We start from the raw sequence: 25,704 nt of genomic DNA on the forward strand, positions 1-25,704 counted from the left end.
TCGGTGGAATATTCGTGCTGTTCTGCAACAGGAGGCATATTTTCCAACGCAATTCTCTGAAAGTCGCTCACCACCTAAAAATATATAATAATTAAATAAATTTATTATGATTTCACCATTCAAAATGTTAGAAAATTATAATAAATGAGTGATAGCAATGACTTACCGGAAGAGCTTCAGAATTTTCAATTTGCTTGCTTAGTTTCCCGGTTGTTGATGTTGGTCCATTGGTGGATGATTTATCCAAAACCCCAAACAAATGTCGAAATGGAAGTTCGTTGAAGTGTAGAAGGCAAACAAACCAATGCAATGGTCTTTTTAGCAGCAATTCGAATCTTCGTATAATTCCACCGTGTGTGCCAGTGTTTGTTGGCTCACCGTCAGTGCATATGCCAATCAATGCATCCAGAGATATGTTTTTATCGTTGAAAAATTCATTCAATTTTGTTGTTTTGTATTCAGCACTTTCCTCTACCAGTCTTGCGTAACCAATCAATCGAGAATTCGGTTCTCTCAAAATAACAAGGTGAGGTTCTTTTACCATCCTACTATGATACTTACCATCAATTTTTTCTCTCGTATAAGTATCATCTTTTCTGCCGTCGAATGAAAACGCTATTAAACTGGAATCATCAAACCTTTTGCGGAGCACTATTCGTCTGCATTTCTCTCTTTCTCTACGAACTTTCGATTTATCCATGATGAGAGGTTCGCCATGCTGATCTTTCATTTCAAAATCTTTGAAAAGACTGGTTGCCAATGCTGACGCTACTCTATCAGACACACCAAATCTGTCACACATCAAGGCAAAGTTAAAACAATCGTTTCTTTCTGTGTATTGTGAACTTGTGCTTCTATTCATAACATCTTCATCAACCGTCATCGGTACGTCTACGTATGTTGTATCATCGGGATCTTCGTATGTTGGCATTGATGACGATGTCCCTTGCTCTTCAATTTCCATCAGAAATGCATCAATTGTTAGTCTTCTCTGTTTATGTTGATCGTGCATAAACTCTTTGAGGCGTTCTGGAACCAAACCGCAGTTACATTGAGCTGCCGTCAAGTCGCATTTACATGCTCCAATATAAAAAATTTCGTTCAGAGTACCGGTAAACACTAAAAGGTCTCTATTCGTCTTCTTAATTTCGGCTTGGTATTTGTCAACCAATCTATTCAATTTAACAGCAACATATTTTTTTGAAATTATTTCCATACCAAGTTTTTCCCAAATTCCAACCAACCTATCTGTTACGTGATTAGAGAATTGTTTATAAGAAAACTTTTTTTGTTCTGTTTTAGCACGTTCGCTTAAGTAAAAATAATATCTCAAGATATCCAGATCGGTTGGTAAATTAATATCATTCAAATCAGAAGACACACCAAAAACAGCAACATCATGCTTGGGTATATGACTCATTGGGTTTTCGATAGCTGATGATGTTGTTGCTATTTCATCTTGCGGGTTCATTGTAACCTAAAAAAAATATATTTTGACTTTAACAATTTTCACTTTCACTTTCAGGTTTTTATTTTAGGTGTTGACTCTTTGGCGGACGATGTAGAATGATTTATGTTGACGTATCTATCCTATACGAAACTTACACTAGTTCTACACAGAGTGAATAGATAGAGTGACGCAGAGAGAAATTCAGTCAAAACAGCAACACGATTTTTTTATGTATCCACCAAAATATTTTTCTGGCAGCCCCTTTTTGCTCAAGTTCCAGTTGACTTCAACGGAGTGATGTTATTGTCAGAGTGAAAAGATAGTTATTGTATTTTTTTTTTCCTGTAGGAGCCTATGACCACTGCTACCATTAGTTAAATATATATTGAGGTATACTCCGCGTTAATTTTTATGCACTGTCAGTTCGTTCCATCACTATGGGTATCAGTGATAGTCGCACCCAGACTTTGCATTTCACCCCAAAAAGGTATGACTTCTTTGATGAAGTTCCTTACCTTAATTTTTTCAGCAGACCATATCTCGTTAGGCGTGAGGATACGCAGTCTTTGCTGAATTAATGCGCTGCATTGGCACAGTAAGTGTTCCGAGGTTTCTACTTCAGAATTACAGAAACGACATATGTCATCTGTCAGTTTACCTATTTTTTTAAGGTGATACTTACTCGGACAGTGCCCAGTAAGTAGGCCAGTTAACGTACTCAGATCAGCTTTATTCATACTGAGTAGGTTCCGTGTGATTCTTTTACATGGTGTAATGAATAGTTTAGATTGTCTTGCTTTGGAATAAGCCTTCCAGTTGGCATCAATCATCATTGATTCCCAGCCTCTTGGCTCAGATTTCAAACAGGATGAAGATACCCCACAGAATGGCTCCGGCCCGACGAAAGCAGTTGAAGAACCAATTCTCGCTAAGAGATCGGCTTTTTCATTTCCTTTTATACCACAGTGACCAGGCACCCAGTATAGATTGACAACGTTTGTTACAGTTAGTTGTCGTAGGGATTGAATACAATCCCATACCAACTTCGACTGACATGTGTATGCTTTTAAAGCATTGAGAGCTGCTTGACTATCTGAGAAAATGCAGATATTGGCATACCTATATATAGTTATTGTATTTAAATTTAAAACAAGTTCGTTTGATAAAGTTTGATAGAGATAGATAAAATGAAGTGCGTTTTGTGTAATAACAAAAAACAGTAAGGAATGTGAGTTTTTTTCGGTTCCCGAAGAATCCGATTGTGAGGAAACAGTGGATGGATTTTTGTTGCCTCCCAGCAGACTATTTCATTGACGAAAACACCCGACTTTGCAGTGTTCGTTTGGTTTTTCTGGTTTCAGACTCTGCGTCACTCTATTTATTCACTCTGGTTCTACAGTGTGCGTGGGAACAGTGGAAACGGAGCGTCCGTGCGTGGTAGCCGTTGTGGTAGCATACCAGCGGTGCTCGCCTGACTGGTCGAAATAAAAATATTACATATGATGTAACAGAGTGATATACGATTTTATGTTCAAAAGGACGCCAACTGCAAACGCCATCTGCAATGAGAATGGCTCAAAAATATGTGTAATTGTGTATGTATGCGCTGAAGACTCAGGACCGAATCCCATGCGAAGCAGGAGAAAACAAAAATCCAAAAACAAAACAAAAACATTTTTTTCCTAGAAACTTCATTTGTGCGGAAAAATAATAGCCATTTCACTGATTTTTGTCATATAAAGTGCCAAAAATGGTGATTTTTTGATATTTTTTGATATTTTTGTATGGGAGACCCCCTAGGGGGGGTCCCAGGGGGGTAACACTAGCATGGGTGGGTCGGCCCTCCAAAGTTAGTGGGGGTCGGTCATACATTTGGATTCGATTTGGGCACTCTAAATGGGTCAAAACAGGATTTTTTGAAATTTGACCTTTTGGGTACCTACACGTTAGTACAAGGGACATCAGAATTCATTTTAGAGGTATGGTTTTTTGAGCAAAGTATCTTATTTTGATCCCTAGAATCCGAAAATCATATGTGCCTAAGCGATTTTTTGATCCCCTACAAATCGAACCGCCCTAATATATATATATATATATATATATATATATATATATATATATATATATATATATATATATATATATATATATATATATATATATATATATATATATATATATATATATATATATATATATATATATATATATATATATATATATATATCATTCGTTGTTTTGCTTTCGTCTTGATTAGACGCAAATTGTTTATCTCCGTTTGATTCGCAAAATAACAATACACGAGTTATCGTACGGGTGTTTTTTTTTTCGATTAGTTCTTGTGTGCGATAACAATAGCCTGCAATATATCGGCAGAAACATCTTCTGCACACTGGTAGGGGCAGGCTACCCCGCCAGTGATCCGACACGCAGCTGATATATCAGCAAGAATAATTCTCCCGCACCGCTGTTACCCCGCTAGCAGCACGGACCACCATACGATCGAGCGAGTGGAAGTCAACTACAAGTGGCATCTACAAGGTCGCGTGTAGGATACGGCCACTGTGTCACAACACGAAGCTGGATCGTCATTGTTTGTTCTGCGGAGACGCTCGATTAATCCTACTATCAGCCGTGAGGTCGTGACTTAGACGTTCGGTGAAGTATTCACTTTAGAATTTTTATCATTATTATTAATAGTATTATTATTATTGTTATTATTATAATTATTATTACTATTATTATTATTATTATCATTATTATTATTATTATTATTATGATTATTATTATTATTATTATTATTATTACTATTGTTATTAGTATTAGTATTACTGCCTTTTTTTTTATTTTGATCCATTGTAGTTTGAAAAATTGTTTTTAAAATTTAATAGCAACTACTTGACCCCCCCTCACATTCGAATATTTATCGTTTGTGTGCGGTAGAGCGTAACGCTCCCGCAAAATGGACGACATGCAGGTGCAACTATTCCTGGATGTGGAAACAACTGGGGAAGAGATTGAGATCTCCCCCATCAATTCCCCTCTACCTTCCCCGCTACCTAGCCCCGTACCAAGGGTACCGGCAACACGGGTGAAAGCTTACCCAGATGCTTCGAAAGGTCCGTTCGTAGTTTACTTCAGGCCCATAAAGAAGCCTCTAAATATAATTCAAATCGGCAAGGACCTGGCAAAACAGTTTTCGGACGTAACCGAAATTACAAAGGTTAGACCGAACAAACTGCGAGTTGTTGTGAGTAGCTTGAAGCAAGCAAACGCAATTGCTAGCTACGAGCTCTTCACGAGAGAGTACCGCGTGTACATCCCTGCCAAGGACGTGGAGATCGACGGTGTGGTTACCGAAGGAAGCCTCACGGTCGATGACATTTTGCGTCACGGGGTTGGCTGCTTCAAGAACCCCCTGATTCAAGATGTAAAGATACTGGATGTCAAGCAATTGCATTCAGTATCCATCGAAGAAGGGAAGAAGAAATTCTTCCCTTCGGATTCCTTCCGTGTAACATTCGCCGGATCCGCACTGCCGAACTACATCTCTTTGGACAGGGTTCGTCTGCCTGTACGCCTGTTCATACCGCGGGTCATGCATTGCCAAAACTGCAAGCAGTTAGGTCATACAGCCACCTACTGCTGCAACAAGGCACGCTGCAGCAAGTGCGGAGGCAATCATGCTGAGACCGCTTGCAGTGAGGATACTGAAAAGTGTCTTTACTGCGAGGGAACTCGGCATGACCTTTCGGCGTGTCCCGCGTACAAACAGCGCGAGGAAAAAATAAAGCGTTCCCTCAAGGAACGATCAAAGCGCTCTTTCGCAGAAATGCTGAAGAGTGCTGAGCCACCCTCGACAGGAAACATCTTTTCCTTTTTGCCAACCGATGAGGGTACATCTGACGATCCCCTCGAAGGGTGTTCTTATGCCATGCCAGAAGGATCTAGGAAGAGGAGAATGATCAACTCTCCTAATCTTTCTCGCAAAGGTCGCAAGATAACCCCTAGCGGAATGACCAATAAGCCAACACAAAAAGGAAGCGGTGAAGAAAAACCGAAGCAAGTACCTCCCGGTTTTAATTTTAAATCAAACCAGGAGTACCCACCGCTTCCTGGGGCACCAAAAACCCCTCGTGCACCCATTTCTCGATCAGAAGATATAAAAGAAACAGGGTTCATAAAATTTTCTGATATTGTGGACTGGATATTTAAAACATTCAACATACCAGATCCCTTACAAAATATTCTTCTTGCCCTTCTTCCTACAGTGAAAACCTTTTTGATGCAACTAGCAGCAACTTGGTCCCTCATTTCAGCTATCATATCTTTCGATGACTAATACGGCGAAAGAGGTTAGGAATTTTATCACTGTATTACAGTGGAATTGCAGAAGTATCATCCCCAAATTCGATCTATTTTCTCATTTAATAAATACATACAATTGTGACGCATTTGCGCTCTGTGAAACCTTTCTCAATTCAAACGATCAACTCAATTTCCACGATTTTAACATTATTCGTCGAGATCGAGACTCACACGGTAGAGGGGTACTTTTAGGGATTAAAAAGTGCTATTCCTTCTTCCGAATCGACCTCCCCTCGATCTCGAATATTGAAGTCGTTGCCATTCAAACGAATATGAATGGAAAAGACCTATGCCTTGTTTCGTTATATATGCCTCCATCCGCGCGGATTGAACAGAAGCATCTCACTGATATAGCAGAGTTGCTTCCCGCGCCTTTTTTGATATTGGGAGATTTTAATTCTCACTGTTCGCTATGGGGGTCGCTGTACGACGACAACCGATCTTCTTTAATCTGTAACTTGATCGACGACTTCAATATGACAGTTTTGAATACTGGGGAAGCGACACGTGTACCTAATCCTCCAGCACGTGAAAGCGTGCTTGACCTATCCCTTTGCTCGACATCACTAGCGTTAGATTGCCGGTGGAAAGTAATCAACGATCCCCACGGTAGTGATCATCTTCCAATCGTTATATCAATTGCTAATGGTTCAACTTCCCCGAACCCAATCAATATTTCCTACGACCTTACACGTAATATTGATTGGAAGTGTTATGAGTCTATTATAGCGCAATCTATCGAGACTCACGAGGAACTTCCTCCGGAGGAAGAATACGCGTTCTTAGCTGGCTTGATAATCGACGCCGCGACTCAAGCTCAGACGAAACCGATACCCGGGGTAACGATTAGACAGCGCCCTCCCAACAAATGGTGGGACAAAGAGTGCTCTGAGCTGTACGCGCGAAGGTCCGCGGCGTATAAGGACTACCGGGAGTACGGCACTGTCAACCTGCTTCGAAAGTACGAGGCACTGGGCAGGCAGATGAAGAGCTTAGTAAAGGCGAAAAAACGCGGGTACTGGCGGCGGTTCGTAAACGCGTTGTCCAGGGAAACAGCGATGAGCACTCTTTGGGATACCGCCAGGCGCATGCGGAACCGTGACGTTTCGAATGAAAGCGAGGAGTATTCAGATCGCTGGATACTCGATTTTGCCAAAAAGGTCTGTCCGGACTCTGTACCGGAACAGAAAACCTTTCGCGACGCGTTATTAGTAACTACGGAAGAGCCTCCATTTTCGATGTTGGAATTTTCAATGGCTCTCCTGTCGTGCAACAATAAGGCTCCAGGGTTAGATAGAATAAAATTCAACCTGTTGAAGAACCTACCCGACTCTGCAAAAAGACGCTTGTTGAATTTATTCAACAAGTTTCTTGAGCTAAATATTGTTCCGCATGACTGGAGGGAGGTAAAAGTCATTGCTATTCGGAAACCCGGGAAACCTGCCTCTGATCACAATTCATATAGGCCGATTGCGATGCTCTCTTGCCTCCGGAAATTGATGGAGAAAATGATCCTCTTACGTTTAGACAAATGGGTCGAAACAAACGGGTTACTTTCAGATACTCAATTTGGCTTTCGCCGGGGCAAAGGGACGAACGATTGCCTAGCGTTGCTTTCTACTGAAATTCAACTTGCCTTTGCTCGAAAAGAGCAAATGGCTTCTGCGTTCATGGATATTAAGGGGGCTTTTGACTCTGTCTCTGTAGAAGTTTTAAGCGCGAAACTTCATTCGCAGGGACTTTCACCAAATTTGAATAACTTTTTGCTCAATTTGTTGTCAGAAAAGCATATGTATTTCTCACATGGCGATTCGACAACTTCCCGAATTAGTTACATGGGCCTCCCCCAGGGCTCATGTTTAAGTCCTCTCTTATATAATTTTTACGTCAATGACATCGATGAATGTCTTGCAAATTCATGCACGCTAAGGCAACTTGCAGACGATAACGTTGTATCCATTACTGGTGGCAAGGCTAGCGATCTGCAAGGACCATTGCAAGATACCTTAGACAATTTGTCTGAATGGGCTCTTAAGCTGGGTATCGAATTCTCTCCGGAGAAAACTGAGCTGGTCGTTTTTTCTAGGAAGCATAACCCAGCTCAGCTGCAGCTCCTACTAACGGGTAAAACGATCTCTCAGGTTTTAGTCGCTAAATATCTCGGGGTCTGGTTCGACTCTAAATGCACCTGGGCTTGTCATATTAGGTATCTGACACAAAAATGCCAACAGAGGATTAATTTTCTTCGTACGATTACCGGAACTTGGTGGGGTGCTCACCCAGGAGACCTTCTAAGGTTATACCAAACAACGATATTGTCAGTTCTTGAGTACGGCTGTTTCTGCTTTCGCTCCGCCGCGAACACGCACATTATAAAATTAGAGAGAATACAATATCGTTGTTTGCGTATTGCCTTGGGTTGCATGCAGTCGACCCACACGATGAGTCTTGAAGTGTTAGCGGGTATTCTTCCGTTGAAACATCGTTTTTGGAATCTCTCTTACCGGTTGCTAATTCGATGCACAGTTATGAACCCATTAGTAATTGAAAATTTCGAGAGGTTGGTCGACCTTCAATCTCAATCCAGATTTATGACTTTATATTTTGACTATATGGCTCAAGATATTAATCCTTCTTCATACGATTCCTCCAATGTCGCACTTTTAGCTATGTTCGCAAGTACCCCAACGCTACAACCCTTACAATATCACAGAACGAGCCAACAAAAAACAATATCACAGAACGAGCCACACTGCTGCATAAGGAAGCCGATCAATCCACATCGGCTACTGCAGAGCAGACAATGAGTGACCAGCCGCTATCATTTTCTCATCGACACCGATCGCTGCTGGAGCGATATCGAAGCTGGAGCTAGAGCCGAAGACGTGCTACCGATAAACCCATCGATCGCCGAAGGAATTGACCCGATCGCTGCTAGAGCGAGAATCGATCACCGGAGAGATGCCACCGATAAGCCGATCGATGAGGCGTCGCCAGGAGAGAGGCAGTCAACCCGAACTTCATCCCACTGCCGACCGCTGCCAGATAACATCGCACGGCCCATCTAGGATCGTTATCTATTAAAGCGCTGCTGGAGCAGCGCGCCAGTCTCCTTCCAATCACCGGATAGCATGGGCGGCGGAACCGCATGCTAATCTATTCATTTAATTTAAGTCATTAATTGTAACAGTTAAGAAAATAAAATTAAGCATATAGTTTGTGTTAAATGTTTTAAATAAACCTGTGTTATCAGTGCAAAATGTGTTAGTTTGTTGGAGAGAAAGGCGCCGCTGGATCCGTGTATACTCGGTCATTCTGCTGGGAGTAGCAGAATTCCTTCGATGCTGGGGTTTGGATTCTAAACTTACAACGAGCTATCGAAATTTGGAGGTATCCGGTCCCATCCCCCAACATTTTGGTCCTTCGAACCGGATCCAGGACCGGCTTCGCAATTGGATTCGTCGGCACAGGGTCGACGCGTATAATTTCTTCCGCTGATTGGACTGGCGTGGTTGGAAAACGCCATCTTCCGTGTGCATTGCGGCACACAAAGGGCCAACTCCTTTAAGTTGCTGTGGCTTGGGTGGATCGCCATTGCTCCCGCTTCAACTTCACAATAGAAGCAGCGTACTCTAGTGCTAGCGTGGCTTGGTGGACGCCATCGCTTTATCGATCCTCTTGGCTTGGACTTTGCCGATTGGATAGTTTGTCAGGTTAGTGAAGCCTTTGCATGCTATATGTCCAGCCGAGCTGGGAGAAATTCGCAATACTAATGCTTGCTTTATCTGGTGATCCGAAAATAATTGATTATTCGCATCCTGAGTGATTATCGAAATTCCGTGACGAGGAAAGTGTTCAACCATTGGTGGGGCCGGATTGGCGAAATAATTGATCGCTATACTACATTTCCCGGATATTAAGCTACACTGGCGGTAGTGAACGGACTGCATTGGACTTACTGGTCGAAAGTTTCCAACATTTTGAAGCATCGAAGAGGCAGCGCAACATATTTTTTGCTCAGGTAAAACTTTAGTATATGTACTGTCGTGGCTAGGCACGCAGATAATACACTTAAATTTAAATCGATCCTCTTCGTTTTGCTTTAACTCTGGTGAGCCTTTGCCTTGAGAGGCACATGATTGCGAGTGTTTCAATTTACGTTTGAAGTCCGTTTGCTGGAGGACTAAGCGGTTGTTTCTGGTGCAAATAATTTTTCGTGTGGTAAGTTGCCACGGTATATGCCCGCCGAAGCCGGCACATTCTGCTTACTACATCGCGGTTTCCTCTTCGCTCTCGTTATCTGTTGATTGAGTGCTATCCACTTGTCGGTTGACTGGGACGTCGCGAGGCTTGAGGAGATTTTTTTGCAAAATTTGGAGTACCACCACCTGGTTCTGTCGGTCAGTGCTTACAGTATATGCCTAGCCAAGCTAGGATTTATCGTAGATTACTACACCACGTCTATTTTTCCTTGCTCATCGGTTTAACGGTGACGTCAGCATAATGCCCGCGGCCAATTCAGCAGCAGCCAAGAAGGCGCCGTCAATGAGGGCGCTTACAGCGAGAATGAAGGAAATTCAACTATCATTCAATGACATCTGGAGGTTTATGCAAGAATTCAAGGAATCCAATACAGCAACCGAGGTGCAGGTACGCCTTGCCAAATTGGAGGAGCTGTGGGAAGGTTTTAGCGATGTGATGGTGGAGATTTTTGCACACGATAACTACAGTGCAGAAACTAGTGGTTTAGAAAAAGAGCGAATGGAATTCAGCGACCGTTATTACGAAGTCAAATCCTTTCTGGTGGACAAGACTAAGGAGCTTGAAGAGCCACATCGATTAGCAAATTCAACCCGAGTAGGAGACGTTACAACGCACGGTGGTATGGACCACGTCCGGTTGCCGCAAATTAAATTGCAAAGTTTTAATGGAGACATCGATGAGTGGTTGAGTTTCCGAGATTTGTTTACATCGCTCATCCACTGGAAGGAAGATCTACCGGAAGTAGAGAAATTCCATTATCTCAAGGGGTGTTTGCAGGGAGAGCCAAAGAGTTTAATCGATCCGCTGCAAATTACGAGAGCCAACTATCAGGTAGCCTGGGAGTTGCTACTTAAACGGTACAACAATTGTAAACAGCTTAGGAAGCGCCAGGTTCAAGCGCTTTTCAGTTTGCCCACACTGACCAAGGAATCAGTATCCGATCTGCATACTCTCATTGAAGGCTTCGAGAGAATAGTGCAGACACTGGATCAAGTAGTTCAACAGGCGGACTACAAGGACCTTCTTCTAGTAAACATTCTTACTGCACGATTGGATCCGGTCACTAGAAGGGGGTGGGAAGAGGTGTCATCAGCAAAGGAACAGGATACTTTAGCGGATTTGACGGAATTTCTACGACGTAGGGTACAGGTTTTGGACTGCCTACCATCCAGGTGCAGTGACACTAGGGGTGTCCCGCAACAACATCCAAGGCAGAAACATTCCATAGCTAGGGTATGCTATAATTCCAGCCAAGCGTCTGGGGGACGATGTACGGCTTGTACGTCGGACCATCCGCTTTATTTGTGCAGCACATTCCAGAAAATGACAGTGGTGGAAAGAGATGCATTATTAAAAAGTCATGCTCTTTGCCGCAATTGTTTCCGAGTTGGCCATCAGGCGAAAAATTGCACATCCAAATATTCGTGTAGGAACTGCAGAGGTCGTCACCATACGTTAGTTTGTTTCAATCAAAGGGAGAAGGAAACCAAGGTTGCAGCGGTTGCAAGGGATAATACACTACCTTCCAAGGAATCGGACAATCCAGCCTCCACCCAAACGGCTAATATGGCAGCCGTGAATATTCAGGTATCCGGAGCAGCTCGTCAGTATGCTTCCCAAGTGCTTCTGGCCACAGCAGTTGTCACGGTCGAAGACGATGATGGTAATCGGTTCCCTGCCCGCGCTATGCTGGATTCAGGATCAGAGAGTAATTTTATCACCGAACGGTTAAGCCAACGTTTGAAGGTGACTCGTGATCGGGTTAATATATCGGTCGTCGGGATAGGTCAAGCTTCAACCATAGTAAAGCAGAGGTTAAGAACGTTAATACGGTCTCGAGTTTCACCGTTCTCGCGCGAACTAAGCTTTCTAGTTCTTCCAAGAGTAACAGTTAGTCTTCCTACTACAACAATTGATACGGAAAGGTGGAACATCCCGAGCGGCATCCAATTAGCCGATCCAGCATTCTTCGAATCTCATGGGGTGGACTTAGTGCTAGGTATTGAAGCATTCTTTGATTTCTTTGAAACTGGCCGAAGGATTTCGTTGGGAGAGCAACTACCTACACTAAATGAATCGGTCTTCGGCTGGGTAATTTGCGGTGGTTCTGCAGCACCAAGCCAATCCTGGCAAATCAGATGCAATGTGTCTACTTCAGAACAGCTAGATACATTAATCTCTCGCTTCTGGGCTTGTGAAGAGGTGGATACTGTTAGAACTTATTCACCAGAGGAACGACGATGTGAAGATATTTTCACACAGACGGTACAACGCAACACAGATGGGCGTTACACCGTTGCCTTACCGAAAAGGAAGGACATCCTATTCAACCTGGGCGATTCAAGGGACATCGCATTCAGACGTCTTCAGGGAACCGAACGTAGACTGGCAAGAGATGAAAATCTGCGAAAGGAATATACCACTTTTATGGACGAATATCGGCGACTCGGGCACATGCAGAGGATCGACGACACGGATTCGGTTCAACGATGCTACTTGCCGCACCATCCCGTCGTCAAAGAATCTAGTACCACCACTAAGGTCAGGGTCGTGTTCGATGCCTCATGTAAAACGACCACTGGGGTGTCTCTCAACGACGTTTTACTGGTGGGGCCAGTGATACAGGAAGATCTTCGTTCAATTATCCTGCGAAGTAGGACCAAGCAAGTCATGCTCGTGTCCGACGTGGAGAAAATGTTCCGCCAAATAAACATTTGTCCCGAAGATCGACCGCTCCAATGCATCCTTTGGCGAAACTCGCCATCCGAGAAAGCTCAAACCTACGAGCTTAATACCGTAACCTACGGAACTAAACCAGCCCCATTTCTGGCCACCAGGACTCTACATCAACTGGCAGTTGACGAACAAGAACGGTTTCCGCTAGCGGCGAGTGCTACAATCCATGACACCTACATGGATGATGTCATCACAGGGGCGGACAGCATAGAAACTGCGCTAGAACTGAGGATTCAGTTAGATAAAATGATGTCACGGGGAGGTTTCCGGCTTAGAAAGTGGGCTTCGAACTCTCCAGACGTATTAAAGGGCCTTCCTGAGGATGGATTGGCCATTCGCGCTTTGGAAGGAATTAATCTTGATCCAGATTCATCGGTGAAAACATTAGGCTTGACCTGGATGCCTGTGCCAGATACACTTAAATTCAGTTTTGCTATCCCTACTCTAAAGGATAAATTACCACTAACTAAACGATATGTACTGTCGGTCATAGCTACACTCTTCGACCCACTGGGACTGTTAGGCGCTACTATCACGTCAGCAAAAATTTTCATGCAAAGGTTATGGACGTTACGCGACGACGGCGGTAACCCTCTGAGCTGGGATCAATCACTGCCTCCAACGGTGGGTGAGGCTTGGGTGAAATTTCAGGAACAAATTCTCCAACTGAATGAGTTGCGTATTGAGCGGTGTGTTATTATCCCACAGCCTGTCGCCATGGAGATTCATTGTTTTTCTGATGCCTCGGAGAAGGCATACGGTGCATGTCTATATTTGAAGAGTATAAACGCTGGGGGAGAGGTCAGAGTGCACCTATTATCTTCCAAATCAAGAATAGCTCCACTAAAATGTCAAACGATTCCGCGGCTAGAGCTTTGCGGTGCAGAACTAGCAGCGAAACTGTTCGAAAAGGTAAATGGCGCGATACGCCTAGCGACACGAGCTTATTTTTGGACGGACTCAACCTGCGTGTTACGATGGATTTCAGCTACACCCACAACCTGGTCCACATATGTGGCCAATCGAACAGCAAACATTCAAACTATCACCGAGTGTGGCCAATGGAGGCATGTCCCTGGTGCGCAGAATCCGGCTGACTTGATTTCCCGAGGGATTTTGCCAGGAGAAATACTACAAAACACTTCCTGGTGGGAAGGCCCCGATTGGCTAAAACTAGAGATGGCTTCCTGGCCAAATGCTTTAGTGAACTTACGCGCAGAAGAAGGGGATGAGGAGAGACATCGTTCTGTAATTGCCGCTGTTGTTTCTACTAACAATGAATTCAATGAAACATGGCTTGCCAAATTCTCGTCTTACACCTCGCTTATCCGTGTTACAGCATATTGCTTGCGATTCATAAAGTTGCTGCGGACACATCGCAAAGAGAAGGTTCAATCAGAATTTTTAAATAGCATGGAATTGAAGGAAGCAGAAACGGTATGGGTGCGTCAAATACAAAAGGAGTGTTTTGCGGATGAATGGTCTAAGTTATCAAAGGGAGCTAGTGTGCCAAAAAACTCTCCATTGAGATGGTTCAACCCGTTTATCAGCAAGGATCAGGTGATACGATTGGGCGGAAGGTTGAAAAATTCGTTAGAGCCAGATGGAGTAAAACACCCGGTTGCATTGCCGGCACGACACCGTTTCACCCGCATGCTGTTGGATTACTACCACGTTCGACTTCTTCACGCTGGGCCGCAGTTATTATTGTCAGTCGTCAGGCTTAGGTTTTGGCCATTGGGTGGCAGAAGTCTAGCGAGACAGATTATACACAAATGCCTGAAATGTTTCCGTTCAAAACCATCAGCTGTTCAGCAATTTATGGCGGATCTCCCGATGTCGAGAGTGACCATCTCACGACCATTCTCCCGTACCGGAGTTGACTACTTTGGTCCAGTTTTCGTTCGACCACTTCCAAGGCGGCCAGCAGTAAAGGCTTACGTAGCCATTTTCATTTGTCTCTGTACAAAGGCGGTCCATATGGAACTAGTTACGGATCTGTCTACCGAACGGTTCCTCCAGGCACTGCGACGATTCGTGGGTAGACGAGGCCGATGTTCAGATATTTTTTCCGACAACGGAACCAACTTTGTCGGTGCACGTAACAAATTGTCAGAATTTTTGAAGGTTTTAAAGAGTCGAGACCACCACGATGCAGTATCCAGAGAGTGTGCCAAGGAGGGCATACATTGGCATTTCAATCCACCGAGCGCCCCCCACTTTGGCGGTATCTGGGAAGCGGCAGTCCGATCTGCAAAACATCATCTATTGAGAGTGATAGGCGAAACACCCCTTTCGCCGGAAGATTTCAGCACGCTACTGGTGCAGGTAGAAGCTTGCCTCAATTCCCGCCCCCTTACGCCGCAAAGTGACGATCCGAATGATTTGGAGCCATTAACACCGGCACACTTTTTGATCGGCTCGTCCCTGCAAGCCATCCCCGAACCAAACGTAGATCAATTGCCAACCTCTCGGCTTAACCATTGGCAATCAATGCAGCGTCATCTGCAGACCTTCTGGAAACGATGGAGACAAGAATATTTGTGTCAGTTGCAAGGTCGAACAAAACGTTGGAAGCCAGCCGTCCCCATTGAAGAAGGAAAATTGGTCGTCGTTAAGGACGAAAATTTGCCCCCTATGAAGTGGAAGATGGGTAGAATCTGCCAGCTGCATCCCTCGGCTGACAACGTAGTGCGAGTCGTAACACTGAAGACAGCCACGGGAAATTTGACACGCCCAGTGGAGAAAATTTGCTTGCTTCCAGTGCCGGATGATGAGGAAGCTTAGCGTACACCTACCCACAATCCCGTCCCGCCGAAGAGGATCTGTTTTTTCTTTCTTTTCAGAAATCTACAATTTCTGGGTGGGTGAGGATGTTCGCAAGTACCCCAACGCTACAACCCTTACAATATCACAGAACGAGCCAACAAAAAACAATATCACAGAACGAGCCACACTGCTGCATAAGGAAGCCGATCAATCCACATCGGCTACTGCAGAGCAGACAATGAGTGACCAGCCGCTATCATTTTCTCATCGACACCGATCGCTGCTGGAGCGATATCGAAGCTGGAGCTAGAGCCGAAGACGTGCTACCGATAAACCCATCGATCGCCGAAGGAATTGACCCGATCGCTGCTAGAGCGAGAATCGATCACCGGAGAGATGCCACCGATAAGCCGATCGATGAGGCGTCGCCAGGAGAGAGGCAGTCAACCCGAACTTCATCCCACCGCTGCCAGATAACATCGCACGGCCCATCTAGGATCGTTATCTATTAAAGCGCTGCTGGAGCAGCGCGCCAGTCTCCTTCCAGTCACCGGATAGCATGGGCGGCGGAACCGCATGCTAATCTATTCATTTAATTTAAGTCATTAATTGTAACAGTTAAGAAAATAAAATTAAGCATATAGTTTGTGTTAAATGTTTTAAATAAACCTGTGTTATCAGTGCAAAATGTGTTAGTTTGTTGGAGAGAAAGGCGCCGCTGGATCCGTGTATACTCGGTCATTCTGCTGGGAGTAGCAGAATTCCTTCGATGCTGGGGTTTGGATTCTAAACTTACAACGAGCTATCGAAATTTGGAGGTATCCGGTCCCATCCCCCAACAAGCTAATTCTAATAATGCTATATTCTTCGACACCACCATGAAACAAGACATTTCTGGTATCCCGGATCAATTGCGACCCCAAGAGATCCCTAAGATTTTTTCCAATAAGTTTAAACATGTTAGTTATGATAAAAGGTTTTACACTGACGGATCTAATCTAGATGAGTCCACTGGCTTCGGTGTTTTCCACGAAAATTTTACCGCCTCCTACAAACTCGATGCTCCTGCTTCCGTGTACGTCGCAGAACTTGCTGCTATTCAGTACTCTCTTGGAATCATCGAAACCCTACCCATAGACCACTACTTCATCTTCACAGATAGTCTCAGTGCCATTGAGGCTCTGCGATCAATGAAGCCTGTGAAGCACACCCCGTATTTCCTGGGGAAAATACGGCGGTTTTTAAGTGCTTTAACAGATAAAAATTACCGGGTTACCTTAGCGTGGGTCCCTTCTCATTGCTCGATTCCGGGTAACGAAAAGGCTGACTCTTTAGCTAAGGTGGGTGCTATTGACGGCGATATTTATGAAAGACCATTTGCTTATGATGAATTTTATAGCATTTTGCGTCAGAGAACACTCAACAGTTGGCAATCATCATGGAACTCAGATGAACTGGGACGGTGGCTACATTCCATTTTTCCTAAGGTATCGACGAAAGCATGGTTCAAGGGGTTGGATGTAGGTCGGGACTTCATTCGCGTGATGTCCAGACTTATGTCCAATCACTATACGTTAAACACGCATCTCTTTCGTATAGGGCTTGTAGACAGTAATCACTGCGTTTGTGGCGATGGCTACCATGACATCGAGCATGTTGTTTGGTCGTGTACCGAATACTGTGGTGTTAGGTCTGAGCTTATAGATTCCCTTCGGGCCCGAGGGAAACAACCGAACGTACCCGTTAGAGACATTCTGGGAAGCGGTGATCTCCAGTACATGACACAACTATACGGGTTTATAAAAAATGCTGGCATTAAAATTTGATTTCTTTTATCTATTTGCTAGAATACAATTTCTGTCACAAACTGAAAGAGAATGATACACCCGGCTGGAGACACTAAAATGAAGACTCGGCATCTCTATGTTTACGCAGACACCTCAGACCAAAACTGCTCAAACAGAACATCACTGATTAGCCACGTACAAATGAATACATTCTGTAATATAAAATAATTAAAAACAAAATTGTAACACCCCTCCTCTCACCTTAAATCCCCACTAGCTCGTAGTCGGCCGCGAGAATAAAGAAAAGGCCTCCCTCTTTTCCCTGCTAATTTAGAATTTAAAAAAAAAATGTACTTGGCTCAGTTAAACATAAATTGTATCGTGCCGTGTCAAATAAACTATTTAAAACTGAATATATATATATATATATATATATATATATATATATATATATATATATATATATATATATATATATATATATATATATATATATATATATATATATATATATATATATATATATATATATATATATATATATATATATATATATATATATATATATATATATATATATATATATATATATATATATATATATATATATATATATATATATATATATATATATATATATATATATATATATATATATATATATATATATATATATATATATATATATATATATATATATATAAATATATATACTAGTTGAACTTTCCCGGCGATGCTCGGGATCAAAGGTGTCAAAGATAGTTTTTTTTTATATTTCATTGCTGCATTAGCTCAACTCACTTCAAAAATATAATTTACATCTTATACTTCCATCATCACTTTAAGTACCTCATTATTCTGAGAACGCACAGAACGGAAATACCCGTATTGGATTGTTTTTTTGTGATTTTGGGCTGATTTACAGAAACTGGAAGTCACCATTTTGGATTTAAAAATGACGTATGGAGTTCAACTTTCGAAAGTATTGAAATTGTTGGCCAAATATCATTTTAGAAGTCATAAATTTGCATGTTTCACGTAGTTTTGTGAATAATATCTTAAATTTAGTAATCAGATACTTGTTATTTTTCTTCAAATCTCTTTTCTGAACGTTAACAAACATTTTAATGAAAAAAAAAACACGTGTCATCGCTATAAAACGACGTATGGAGTTCCATTTTCGGAAGTATTGGAATTGTTGGCCAAATATCACTTTAGGTTATTTTCCTGAAACCGGAAGTCGCCTTTTTTTAATCCACAAAACTTCGTAGAAAATAAGAAAATAAAAGATTTTTAATGCTTAAGCTGCCTCTTTATCGATATTCAAACCAATGAATCTTAACCTTTCCTCCAGCTAAATGTCCCAAGAGTTCTAGTTTGGATTAACGTAAAAAAAGTAAAACAGTAAGGCGTCTTACACAAATTATGTAACGCATGAAGGGGGGGAGGGGGGTTGAGTCTGCATTACTTATTGTTACGTAGGGGGGACGGGGGGTAGTAGAGACAGTTACGTAACTGTGATGTTTGCTCGAAATTGAAAATTTGATCAGCGTTACGTAATTTTAGGGGGGGAGTCATGTCGAACGTAACCTATCGTAACATAGGGGGGAAGGAAGTCTGAAATCTAGATCATTAGCGTTACGTAATTTGTGTACGACGCCTAAGGTTAAGAGCTGAATGACCTTCTGGTTAAAAGCTCTCTAATAAAAATCAAATTCAAATTCAAAAGTACAAAAGCAAATCGAATGCCGTAATATGTAACTATTCACAAAACTACGAAAACATCAGAAATGTAAAATGTTTATGCTTGAGACATGGATTATTCTGCAAAAAAAATGTAAATGGTGAAAGAACAACGAACATTGTATTGAAAAAAAAAAAACACAAATAATTGAATTTTGATTGCGCATAAAAAGTCAAGATTTCGCATGTATACGTATAATACGTATAAATTTAAAAAAAAGTATTTTCAGGTGTTTTTCTGTATTCTGTATGCTGTATATGGTCCTCGTGGCTCTGTGGTTAGCGATGTCGATTGTCTCCCACACGGTTGTGATATCGGGTTCGATCCCCGATCAGGTCGAGAGTCTTTTCGAACTGGATTTTTTTTTGACTCAGCTCTGGGGCACGGTGTACCGTTGTACTCATCCTACAACATGCAAAATGTGCTAAAAACAATATCGATAACGAATCACATGTCATCGCTTTAAATTTTGATTTAGAGGAAAATTCAGCATAAAAAGTCATGAATTTGCATGTTTCACGTAGTTTTGTGAATAATATCTCAAGTTTTAGTAATCATATACTTTTAATTTTTCCTCACATGTCTCTCCTGAACGTTCACAAACATTTTAATTAAAAAAGAATCACATTTCATCGCTTTAAATTTTGATTTAGAGGCAAGTTCAGCATAAAAAGTCATAAATTTGCATGTTTCACGTAGTTTTGTGAATAATATCTCAAGTTTTAGTATTCAGATACTAATTATTTTCCCTCACATGTCTTTCCTGAACGTTAACAAATATTTTAATGAAAAAATAATCAAATGTCATCGCTTTGAAATTAGATTTAAAGGCAAATTCAGCATAAAATTCATGATTTTGCAAGTTTTACGTAGTTTTGTGAATAAAATATCAAGTTTTAGTAATCAGATACTTAATATTTTTCCTCACATGTCTTTCCTGAACGTTAACAAACATTTTAATGTAAAAAAAACAACATGTCATCGCTTTAAATTTTGATTTAGAGGCAAATTCAGCATAAAAAGTCATATTTTTGCTTGTTTTACGTAGTTTTGTGAATAAAATCTCAAGTTTTAGTAATCAGGTACTTTTTATTTTTCCCCAAATGTCTTTCCTGAACGTTAACAAACATTTTCATGTAAAAAACCCACATATCACCGCTGATTTTTTTGATTTAGAACGATTTCAAATGATGGTGGTGACTGTACACCACTGAGACGGAAGCAATAACATCAATAAGATCGAACGTTACGGAATTCCATTTTTATATAGTAGATTTCAAATGATGGTGGTAACTGTACACCACTGAGACGGAAGCAATAACATCAATAAGATCAAACGTTACGGAGTTCTATTTATATATATATATATATATATATATATATATATATATATATATATATATATATATATATATATATATATATATATATATATATATATATATATATATATATATATATATATATATATATATATATATATATATATATATATATATATATATATATATATATATGTATATACTAGTTGAACGTTCCCGGCGATGCTCGGGATCAAAGGTTTTAAATTTAAGAATCATTTTTTTGTAATTCATTATTGCTTTAGCACAACTTACTTAAAAAATATTTCACATCTTATACGTTCAATATCACTTTAAATACTTTAATATTTTGAGAACAGAACACACATAAACTGGAAGTCGCCATATCGGATTTCCAAACGACGTGTGGAGTTCCACTTTCGGAATTATTGAAATGGTTGGCCAAATACCACTTTAGGTTATTTTTCTAAAGCCGGAAGTCGCCGTTTTGGAAAATGTTGTGTGGAGTCATCCCAGTTTCGAATATACCTGTACTGGATGATATTCGGGCTATTTGACAATCGTTTACAGTGAAACCTCTTTTTGGGAAATTAAAGTAAGCACGAAGAATTGAGCCTGACCATTCATGCTTATTTCTCCTCTATAATGAAATCTAAAGAGATGCTTGTGATTTTTTTCAAAACGAACGTTTTTTTCAAACGTAGTTTTTCGAGTTGTATGCCAACTTTTTTTCAATTTTTTTTCTCAAATGTGTTTCCTGAACATTAACTAACATTTTATTGGCAAACAATCACATATCATAGCTTTGAATTTTGATTTACAGACAAATTGAGCCTAAATATTCATGATTTTGCACGTTTTACTTAGTTTTGTGAATAATATCTACATTTTCAGTAATCAGATACCTATCATTTCTTTTGAAATGTCATTCCTGAACATGAACGAACATTTCATTGAAAAAAATCACATGTCATCGCTTTGAATTATGACTTAGAGAAAAATTAAGCCTAAAAATCTTGGTTTTCACGTAGTTTTATTAAAATTATTTAAATTTCAAATGATCAGGTACTTATTATTTTCCCTTAATTTCATCTTCAAAAAAATCACAGATCATAGATTCGAATTTTGATTTAGAGGCAAATTCAGTATGAAACGTCATGATTTCGCTTGTTTCACGTAGTTTTGTGATTATTATCTCGAGTTTTTGTAATCAAATACATGTTATTTTTACTCGAAAGTCTTTCTTGAACATCAACGAACAATGAAAAAAAAAATCACATGTCATCTCTTTGAGTTTTGATTTGGAGACGAATTGAGTATGAAAAGTCATAATATTGCATGCCTTACGTAGTTTTGTGAATAATATTTCAAGTTTTAGTAATTAGCTATTGATTATTTTTCCTCGAATGTCTTTCCTGAACATTAGCAAACATTTTAATGAAAAAAGGATCTCATGTCATCGCTTTGAATTTTGGTTTAGAGGTAAATTTAGCACAAAAAGCCTCAATTTTGCATGTTTTACGTAGTTTTGTGAATGATATCTCAAGTTTTTGTAATCAGATACTAATTTTTTTCTCTAATGTCTTTCCTTAACATTACAAACATTTTAACGAATAAAGAATCACATGTCATTGCTTTGAATTTTAATTTAGACGCAAATCCAGCTTAAAAAGTCATAATTTTGCTTTTTTTCTCGTAGTTTTGTGAATAATATCTCAAATTTTAGTAATCAGCTATTAATAATTCTTCCTCAAATGTCTTTCCTAAACATTAACAAACATTTAAATGAAAAAAGAATCTCATATCATCGGTTCGAATTTTGATTTAGAAGTAAATTCAGTATAAAAAGTCACAATTTTGCATGTTTTACGTAGTTTTGTGAATAATATCTCAAGTTTTAGTAATCAGGTACTAAATATTTTTCCTCGAATGTCTTTCTGTAGGTAAAAATAACATTTTAATGAAAAAAGAATCACATGTCATCGCTTTGAATTTTGATTTAGAGGCAAATTCAGCTTTAAAAGTCATAATTTTGCATGTTTTACGTAGTTTTGTGAATAATATCTCAAATTGTAGTAATCAGATACTAATTATTTTTTCTCCAAATGTCTTTCCTGAACATCAGCGAACATTTTCCGGTTAGAAAACCTTTATGTCACCGCTTATTTTTCTGATTTAGAACGATTTTAAATAATAATGATTACTGTACACCACAGAGACGGAGGGAATAATATCAATAAGATCAAGCGTTACGGAATTCCATTTTTATATAGTAGATATATATATATATATATATATATATATATATATATATATATATATATATATATATATATATATATATATATATATATATATATATATATATATATATATATATATATATATATATATATATATATATATATATATATATATATATATATATATATATATATATATGCCACCTGTATGCCACCACGGGTCGGTATTTGGCGATTACCGTAGGCCACGGAAGTGCTAACTGCAAGAACGCAGTCCCGGACCATCAGCGAGAGCTAGCCTAGGTTGTGGTGAGACTCAGGCATTGGGCCGCCGAATTCTCACAAAAGCCACATTATCCGGAAGCAGCTCTGACGGAGCGAATAGTGCCGCTCCCACCACCCAAATGCACTAATTCGCCCATTGGGATTGATGCCAGTAAGTTCCCAATTACGGTAACTGGTCGCAACGCCATATGATAAGAGTCGGATTTCGTTTTCGTACCACGATTCTGGGCTGGCACCTGCGCCGAGCTCCCTTAGTAAGGTCGTGTGACAACGGCTTGAAACGGCGAGACAACAACCGGTGTAGCCCCTAGCCATGGCCTCAGTCGCCCCTAGCCATGGCCTCACTGCTTCGGCATAGACTACCATGGGACCAGATAGGCGACCACTCCAGTATGGATAAGGATAGCGGCTGGAAGGGGGACCCACTTAACAAAAATGAACAGTAATAATGAAGATCAACAATTGGGCGCAGATGGGTTGAAAAACTCGTTTGCACGAGGAGGCATCCAGAGGTCTTCGCCGAGAAAGGCGGAGATGGATGCAGTAAAGGACGCCTGCGAAGACGGCAAAGGCAGTACGCCTACCGGATCGACGCAAGACATCGCAGTGGCTGGTCCACTGTTGATAAAGGCGGTCGGAAGACAGCGAGACACGCTACCGAAGGTAGTAGCGCTGTCGGAGCAGCTCGATGCCATAATCGAGTTTGCGAAAAGTCGCACCAACACGACGAAGTACCTGAAGCAGGCTCTCTACATGCTTCGGTCCTCCGTCGATGCTGCGAAGAAGGAGCACGCCGAGCTCAAGGCAAGAGCGGTGGCTGCAGAGAAGAATGCAACGGAGGTGACCGGAAGGGCGACGAAGTCGGTCCAAACGGACACCTGCATGTTTGCAGCGGTTTGCGCCTCCGGGTCAGCCGCAAAAAGAGCAAGGCAGTCTCCGGGGGAAGCCCCCGAGAACAGCGAGAAACGGTTGGTTGTGCTAAGCCCGCGAGATAGCACACCAACGGCCTCCAAGTCCGCCGAAAAGTCTGCCGAAGTGGCAGCTACGGGAAACCCTTGGGTTACCGTGGGAGGAAGGAAGCGCCAAAAAGACAGCAAGCGCAACGACGAGAAGACGACAAATCGTCCAAAAATAGGAAAGAAGGCGCGAGGCAGGGGCGACGCCCTCATACTCAAGACGGAGGGGTCCAAGTACTCCGAAATCTTGAAGAAAATGAGAGGCGAAACCCAGCTCAAGGATCTGGGAGCGGATGTGCGGACCATCCGTCGTTCTCGCACCGGCGAGATGATCCTTGAGCTCTGTAAGGATGCTAAAAACAAGGGCGCTGCCTACAAGACGGTAGCCGAGCAGGTCCTTGGGAAAGATGTGCAAATTCGGGCACTCACCTCAGAGGTGACTCTCCAGCTCAAAAACCTGGATGAAATCACCGAGAGGTGCGATATTGCACAGGCCCTCAAGGAGAAGTGCGGAGTGGAAGTAGCCACTGAGGTAATTCGCCTCCGAAAGGGTCCAGCGGGGACCCAGGTGGCCACTTTCCGGCTTGCATCGGCCGATGCAACTCTGGCCCTGAAGACAGCCAAACTTAAGGTTGGCTGGTCAGTATGTCCCCTGAGCATACTCCAGCAGCCGGACGTTTGCTTCAGGTGTTTCGAGGGAGGACACAAGTCCTGGGTCTGCAAGGGGCCCGATAGGAGCCAGTTATGTAGGCGTTGTGGTGGTGCTGGCCATAAAGCTAAAGACTGCGGGGAGCCTCCCAAGTGCTTGGTATGTACTGGAAAACGGGACGCCAAGCACTTTATGGGAGGCCCACGGTGCCCAGCCGGTAAGGCGGCCACGAAACCACGGGCGTGAGGGTGACACAATTGAACCTGAACCATTGCTATGCGGCACAGCAGCTGCTATACCAAGCAGCGTCTGAGTCGCGGTCGGACATCGCAATCGTATCGGACCCCTACTGCATTCCTCCCGGAAACGGTAATTGGGTTGCAGATAAGTCCAGTACGGCGGCCATATGCACGACCAGCAAGTTCCCGGTTCAGGAGGTTGTGTCAACCTCAAATGAAGGATACGCGGTTGCCAAGGTGGACGGAGTGTTCTACTGCAGTTGTTATGCTCCGCCGCGTTGGTCTATCGAAAGGTTCACCCAGATGGTCGATTTGTTATCTATGGAGCTGACGGGACTAACACCCTTAGTAGTGGCGGGCGACTTCAACGCTTGGGCTGTTGAGTGGGGAAGCCGCCGCACGAACCGAAGGGGTCAGATCTTGTTGGAAGCTTTGGCAAAGCTCAACCTAGATCTGGCCAACGTTGGAACCAAGTGTACATTCAGCAGAAATGGTGCGGAGTCGATCATCGAAGTGACGTTCTCCAGCCCAGGACTGATCGTGAACTGGAGGGTAGACGATGGCTACACTTATAGTGACCCCCAGTCGGTCTGCTATAGCGTAGTCCAGAACGTGAGGCGGCAGGCGACGGGTAGAGCCAATACTCCGACCGTCCGCGGGTGGAAGACATCGCATTTCGATGCCGAGGTATTTGCAGAAGCAATGAGAAGAGAGCGCGAGGGGGGCAGTTGGCTCCGCCCGAGTGCTGACCAATTAGTTGCCACATTATCGCGGGCGTGCGACGCCACCATGCCTAGGACCCGCCAACCTAGGAATGGTAAGTCACCGGTATACTGGTGGACCGACGCGATAGCGGACCTCCGTAGCGCGTGCCTCCGTGCAAGACGGATGTT

The 25,704-nt window shown here is 42.0% G+C and overlaps 1 protein-coding gene across 1 annotated transcript; it reads left to right on the top strand.

The window, feature by feature from the left end:
- The first annotated feature begins 10,321 nt into the window (after positions 1 to 10,321).
- LOC129717086 (uncharacterized) lies at positions 10,322 to 16,042 on the top strand. The gene has a single exon (XM_055666928.1). It carries the CDS (start codon positions 10,322 to 10,324, stop codon positions 15,602 to 15,604), a length of 5,283 nt encoding a protein of 1,760 aa, XP_055522903.1. The 3' UTR covers positions 15,605 to 16,042.
- Positions 16,043 to 25,704: the final 9,662 nt, after the last annotated feature.

This window comes from Wyeomyia smithii, chromosome 1 (assembly GCF_029784165.1).
Source record: "Wyeomyia smithii strain HCP4-BCI-WySm-NY-G18 chromosome 1, ASM2978416v1, whole genome shotgun sequence".
In the NCBI taxonomy this organism is placed as follows: Eukaryota; Metazoa; Arthropoda; class Insecta; order Diptera; family Culicidae; genus Wyeomyia; species Wyeomyia smithii.